The 7,351-nt window shown below is 39.7% G+C and overlaps 2 protein-coding genes across 2 annotated transcripts; both read right to left on the bottom strand.

Annotated features, from left to right (window-relative positions):
* Positions 1-997: 997 nt before the first annotated feature.
* Positions 998-2,151, bottom strand: VTP21DRAFT_7786 (uncharacterized protein; the record flags this gene model as incomplete). The annotated part of the gene is made up of 2 exons (XM_069398565.1): positions 998-1,262; positions 1,325-2,151. 2 exons carry the CDS (start codon positions 2,149-2,151, stop codon positions 998-1,000), a joined length of 1,092 nt encoding a protein of 363 aa, XP_069246144.1.
* A 4,286-nt stretch (positions 2,152-6,437) lies between these two features.
* VTP21DRAFT_7785 (uncharacterized protein) lies at positions 6,438-7,001 on the bottom strand (the record flags this gene model as incomplete). The annotated part of the gene is made up of 1 exon (XM_069398564.1): positions 6,438-7,001. One exon carries the CDS (start codon positions 6,999-7,001, stop codon positions 6,438-6,440), a length of 564 nt encoding a protein of 187 aa, XP_069246143.1.
* Between the last annotated feature and the right edge of the window lie 350 nt (positions 7,002-7,351).

The following is a 7,351-nucleotide window of genomic DNA, read 5'->3' as shown; positions in this document are numbered from 1 at the left end:
GCGTGAAAGTTGTCCAAGTACTGAAGTGGAAACGTTTTTCATGTGGAGTGAGAATATAAGAAAGACGGTGGCATTTCGATGCTTGATACTAGGAGAAATATATCTATAAGCAGGCAAAAAGTTAAACTGCATTTGGATACACTTATGCTTTAGTAAATTAATATGCAAGACAGAAACGAGTTAGAGCACCATCCTAAAAGGCATTGACATTTTCCCACAAAGACGAATAGTCAATTGTCAAATCCCAGGACTAATGTCATTGACACTGAAGCCGTTTCTGACTTCAAGCCCCGTTGATGCCAGGTTACAATTGTCTGAATGTGTCCCTATAATACTACAGTTCCATGCGAACAATTAGAATTTATTGCGTCTAATAGAAATTAGGATGATGAGATATGATAGTAGCGTTAGAAGATGGCATGTTCCGATGCGATCATTAAGGCAGAGAGAACTCATAGGATCAATTCTTGAGCAAGAATTTCATTGGTGAGGCACCTATATACTCATTAGTTGAAATAGTTAAGGCATTCACTGGGGCGAGCCTAATCTAAGTACCACAAGCCATAAAAGAAAAATTGACCCAGCCGAAAGAGTAATTCTTGAGAAGTTTTATATTACTTTTTCTTTTTACTCTGTGCGCACACTAATGCGATGTGTATGAATGGGAAAAATAGAGTTGGTAAGGTTGGCTCTCAATTTTTGCTGCGATGGCATTCACCACACTCGGAAGCATTTAGAGAGAAGAACAGCGCTTTTATTTACCCCGCACTGAATTAAAGTCCAACGGACATTGCGAGTGGTAGAAGAATAGAGGATTGAGAAAACACATTATTGGCGTCTGACGAAAATAGAGTTCAATAGGCTAAAAATCTCAAGCGCGTTTTGGTCTCCGATAGTGTCGATATAAGCCGGAGAGCGTGCCATGGGGATATTTCTCCTCAAAAGAGTAAGATATTGCAAGAGTGGAATGCAAGATTGAAAATTCGCACCGTCGTTTTCAGGAACACTTCAATAAGGTAGTATTTGAGTTTTCCCTCACTGGAACACCGGGATCACAGTCGGATGCTATTGTGATTTCAATGTCTTTTGCCGCAGGACTGTCAGAAGAATAGACGGGACCAGGGATTTTGGGGTATTCGGATTCGTGCAGCTCACCATCCGTAGTCTGGAGATCGTTGTAGTCATTCTGCCCGCGAGGGAAATCTTCCGAACTTCTCGACACCATCGATCGCATTTTTTCGGCCGCTCGAATCCGGGCAACACTATACCCGATCATTTGGAATTAATGGTAAGGATATAAAAGAGTTTAACATCATCAGCTTACAAGTACGGAATTGAGAGCATCACATAGTTGAACGCAAGGTCTGCCATGGAGAGAACCGAGGCAAAACGACCCAATGGAGTGGCAAGGGTCACATTGAAGGCTCCAGCGGAGAATGTGGCAAGAATACTAGTGATTAGCAGAATCTTGCCGATAGTGATGGTTTCTCGCTGGTGACCGCTGCCTCTTCTTCCGAGGAGAGGACCCACGAATATGCCGGTCATGTATGCCGATGTTAAGATTCCTATTGCGGTGGGCATATAGGCAGAAACAGGGGGGTGGAATACTTCGCACTCTCCGGTCGCTTCATTCCTGGTGGTTCTGTTCATGGACATGGAAACTGGTATACAAGCTGTGTAGGCGAGGTTAAGTATCAGGGCGAGTATGACACGCTTCTTGTTGTCGTGGAAGCCATAGACTTCAATATATCGAGCTAGGAGGAACATATACTGGATTACGCTGGCACCAATGTAAAACAGAACGGACATCGATTCGATGAGGACGCAGCTGAGGCCGTGCGAATTCAACTGCATCACCTTAATCTGCCCATACACAATGTCCGTGATGCCTAGCGAATAGAGAAGCACTGGCGTCCATTTGCGTAGAGTATGAGTGCTCCCCGTTAGAAGCGCAGCCATGGACGCGATGACGGTGGCCACAGATAAACCTACTCCATAGCAAGCTAGAGGTCTGTAAAGGTCATCCATGATGGTTTGATTCTTAGTCGCTTCATCCAGCAACTTCAACAGTCTTGGGGTTTGCGGGAGGGGGGACTCGGTGCAATCGAGGTAGTTATAAATGTCCCGCTTTCGAATATCAGCGAATTTCATGCTCTTCCAGTGGCATATACCTGGCCAATCAATCGACGTCACCTGAGTTTGTCAGGTAAAACGGAAAATCAATAAAGCCACAGATTATGGGCAAAAATATCCAGGTGAGACCGGATTCATTCAAGTATTAAGCTTACTCTTTTCCCCACGCTAGGCACGTCGTGAGATATTGGATATCACATTAGAAGTTTGAGGGAACCATTGATGCAGTACCTCCGTAGAGCCGAAGCAGTAGTTCACAAGGCGTTTGCTTTTTATAACGGGCTATCTCCCTCAATAAATTCTTGTCCCACCTTTGGTACACTAATCAGCTCATGGGATGGAGCACTGTGACTCGTCCTTCTGTTTCACAAGTGTATCGCAGAGTTGGCCCTTGCGTATCGCCAGCTGGGTTCGCTCCCCCAGAAAGCTGGACCCACGGGCATTTGTTCAACTTGATCCATTATGATAACACATCGTGTGCAGTGAATGGGGCCTTGATTTAGATTGTTGTGCTCACACCAAGGTAAGCCATGATATTTCTCAGCTCTTCTGATCCGTGTGCAGTGATAGTGCGGCTCCTCTGTCATTTGTCAAATCATTTGACAAACACGACTCCTTGAATCTCCTCGGTATATTAAATCGTGGAATATTTGTTATTTGTTTCAGTTCCCAGAGATTAAACACTTTAACAAATCAATTTAACCAAACAAATATGGACAGTTTCACGGGATGATCCGATGGGCTGTGAATGTCCAAATGGGTATGGACGCCGACTAATTGAAACGACCGTTTGTTCGGGACTCGGGAAATAGAACTCTAAAAACAAACCAACCGTGAGGTATAATAAAAAAGCCATTAGGAATGTGTGATCAATCATCTCGCAAAAACGTTGAGAGCTTATTCTCCTCTATGTGGTGTCTACTTTTCGTGTACAAAGCCACATGAATGAAACATTGAAAAATATTTGGAGATGATTGCCAGGTTTTCCCCGGATTCAGGTTTTATCTACGATGTTTAGTACTAAGAGGAAATCATCTTAGCTAATATTCCTTTTTTTACCAGCCAAGAGAACCTAAGAGTGAAAAAATCCTTGATACCATTACTCTAAATAAAGTATTTCTACTGAAGTGAAATAAAACATACTAAATGCTGACAATGTAGATTTCTTAGTTTTACACGAATCACAGCCAATGTAGCACAACTTGCTGATGCTTTATTCTTGCTCTCAAAACGCGCTTTACACAACCAATTTTTGGAGGCTTAGAGTAAGAATTTGAACGAGGCGACTGATTCGTTGATCGTAGAATTAGCTTGGGGCGACGAGATCAGCAAGGCACTCGAACATTCATCGTTCCAATCTTGAACAAGATTAGCCACCCATCATTTACACTCCACTATCCCTCGTTGATATTAATTTTCTCTATCTATTCCTTCGGTCTGTTTTCTGTAATTCAAGGAGTCTTTGACACGTTCAAAATAAGCCTCAGCACTAGGGACGATACTTTCATTGAATAAACACAGCATTATAGCTGGAAACTATTTTTGAAAAGTTCACATATCTCTGCAATTACTTCCCTTTTAGGCTAATTTACCTTCGATTGTTTACGTGTAAAGAAAAAAGTTGGTTGCTCACAGGTTAGAAGTTTCCTTTTCTTATTTATTTATCCAATAAATCTAAAATTAAGCAGAGCAGTATACCCGGATGTTGGAATGCCAGTAAAGTGTATAAACGCTCAAGGTTTTCCCCGGTGCTTTTTTATTTTCCGACTAATTCCTTTAGGGTTTGAAAAAATAATCATCATTTTCCTCTCAATACTTTAACCTAACAATATAGTAGACATTTTCATATGCTTACCATTTGCCAAGAGGGACGCTAATTGAATCAAATGAGGTAGAGAAATATGTAGAAGTTTTCTTCTTTTGTTAAAATCTCAACAACTGAAATCCGCAAAAATCTTGAAGAATTTATTCCCAGAGTATTAATAATACTCGAACTGACCGAAAGGATGAAGTTGAAAGAGGAATATGCAATGAACCATGTCACCTTTAATTAACAGCAAGATTATCTCAAGCACTTTCTAACGGGGTGTGGATAGTAACAGATCCTAAAGTCTAGCCAGTTCTTTTGAAGCCTAATGACGCTTTGGTCGTTGATGAACGCCCTCATGGAGGTATCTCATAATCTGTATCACTTTAGATTTGCTCATATAATGTCCAACCACTTGTGGGTTCGCGAATATATGCTCTTCTGCGGCTCCTCTCATTACATTATAGGATATCGTTCGAAATTACATTATAGTTGTTTTTCATTTTATGTGAAGAATTTAATATGAATTTGTTTTGTTTTATTGCTCTAATTTAGGAATTGGGATTTGGTATGTTATGATTGCCTTATTCTATATTGACACATATGTAATCCTAAGGGACATTACAACAACCATATCATTTGGAATCTTAGCTTCAAAGTTGTGATTTTAAATCTGGCGATGACAATCAACTTGACCTCGTTCATCTAAAATTTAAATAAACCATTTCCGTAATTATAACTACTTGCATAATATTTCCCACCTCGTGCTCGAGCATCACTTAGATTGAAACTTTGAACAAACGATTATACTAAACTTACTATACCGTTATTTTTTTTTGCCATGATACATGTTTTAGGTCAGCCTTATTAATATAAACCAAACTCTGAGGTGTTTCATTACAAGTACTTTGAGTAAAAATTATGAAAGAGATATAGGCAATATTTTCTTATTATTAAGATTATTATTATGGGTCCTATAGTTGAATATGAGTGGACCTCGATTAAGATGATGGTTGTTCTACATATATTAGAATGGGACAGTCAACTGATAATACATGGATGGCATAATTGCTTCAAAGCCCGAGAGCCTTAGGAGTTCGGAGGGAAGTATTGCGCTAAGTGAAGGCTGAATGCAGAAGTTGTAGAGAATCTTCATTATCTTAGAAAAAGGTCTTAGAATGGATGTAAGTTGAATAGTTTTCTTCTTCGTAATCAGAAGTATTTGCGATTCCTCTTATTATATAAATTAATAATCTCAAACTTTATCCTCGGATAAATTGTTGGCACATTTGTTTTTCTTGCTTTAAGGGGTCTGCACAGCAACTTTGAATTCTAATTTAGTGCTTTGGGAAAATTTTTCTAATTAAATGCCGAACCTACAAGCTTATAGGCTTTCCAGTTTCATGACTGCATTTTCTTTATAAAATCGACTCTGAGGGTAGTTTCATTTAACACGATAGGTAATACATTGTATATTAATGGAAATTTGAAATATTTATTGGATTAGTTTTAGGAGATTTCACTTTTATATGATAAAAATATGATTTGATTTTTATTATCTGACTAATATCATTTTCGCGTTACAATTCCACAGAAAACCCCTTATCATAATTAAAACAAGCGTTTGAATAACCCTTTTTACACCCTGATATATATATATCTAACTTAAGGAGAATATGAAGGAGTCATGACTATAAATATTAACAATGCCATAATGTCGTGGAAGCATAGTATTTTCTAAATTATATAAAGGTCTCCTTAAAACAAACGTTATCTCATCTCGTAAATCTCATTATTCTTTTAGGTTAAAGCAAAAACTATATTATTTTAACTTGGAAAGCATAAATCAAGCGTTTCAGAGTATAAAGGGCCAATTCTCATATATCAATATCGCAAATAAAGTACTAGATATTTCGGTCTAATATGATACTGACAATAGCGAAAATCAGAATTGTCAAACAAAAACTACGATGTTAAAGCCAACCAGGGACATCAGTGGATTTCACCATACGCACCATTTGTGAGGGCAGCGTCAAAGCTATCTGCTGAACCTCAATTATTGATGTCTCCCCCAAAATATCCGCCCGACTTATCATAGGAATTGTAGATCCAATTCGGATATAGCAGAATATTGTATCATATCATGGCATTATATATTAATCCAAATCCAATTGTTACAATTATTGGCGCTTCTGTTCATGACTTAGAAACCAGAAGCTCTGCTTGAATTAAGACGGAATAAATCATTCAAGGTTGTAGGCGCACATATCAAACCTTTGGAGAAAGTAAATGCAATCTTTATCGATACGTAGGTACAAATCCCAGAATCGTACTCAATTCCACAGTAATTGAACTCTTCCACCTTCGACATTGGGGATAACAATTTAATACCATATGAAAACCAGGACCCGAGAGATTTTTTGGTTATAAACATGCCGTCAACAGATCTCTGGGAAAATCTTATCAGCCATGCGCCAGTCAACTCCACTCCAACTATTTAGGGTTCAAGATCTATGCTATCCCACTCCTTCTCGATTCGTTCCCATAGCTCAGTCATATTCTTTGGCAGTCTTTGGTAATACCTGAGCCTTCGCTTCAACTCACTCCACATGTGCTCCATAATGTTAAGATCTGGAGACTGGGAGGGCCACTCTAGTACCTCTATCCTATTATTCCGCAACCATTCACGAGTGATAATGGAGGTATGTTTGGGGTCGTTGTCATGCTGGAATATGACTTGTGATTTAGGGATCCCATAATACTCCAGCGATTTAAGGTAGTCTTCACTGAGGATAGTTGTGTACAATACGGAGTCGAACCCTCCATCGATACGGCACAAATTACCGATGCCCTGTGAAGTGACGCAGCCCCACGCCATCAAAAACCCACCACCGTGTTTTAGCATTGACCTAATATGGCGACTGCGAAGTGGCTCGCCTTTGTGCTTATAATAGTATTCTCTTACAGTTGAATTCACGAAGGTAATCTGCGTTTCATCTGAAAATACTACTCGCTTCCAATCATCCACAGTCCAATCTTTATACTTCCTCGCAAACTCCATCCTCCGTCTTCGGTGAGCAGTTGTGAGAAGAGGCTTCTTTGGTCGCACACGGGTAAGCAGTTCGTTACGTTTGACTGCTAGCCTCACAACACCGATGGACACATCGAGCTCATATTCGTCCTTGAGATACTTTCTAACTGCAGTTGCATTTTTACACTGACCCGATGATAGTAGTGTAGCTATCTTTCTCTCTTGCTTCTCACTCAAAACTCGAGGGCGACCACTTGGAGAGGTTTTGAAATCAGGGCGATGCCACCTCTCTCCTGCAATTGTAACAATACGGATTCAAGATTCGGGATTCGGTTCAAGGTTCAAGATTAATATTCAGAGTTCAAGGTTCAAGATTCAAG

The sequence above is a fragment of the Calcarisporiella thermophila genome, assembly GCF_041956535.1.
Source record: "Calcarisporiella thermophila strain CBS 279.70 unplaced genomic scaffold VTP21scaffold_33, whole genome shotgun sequence".
Lineage (NCBI taxonomy): Eukaryota > Fungi > Calcarisporiellomycota > Calcarisporiellomycetes > Calcarisporiellales > Calcarisporiellaceae > Calcarisporiella > Calcarisporiella thermophila.
This window is presented reverse-complemented; position numbering and strand designations above follow the sequence as displayed.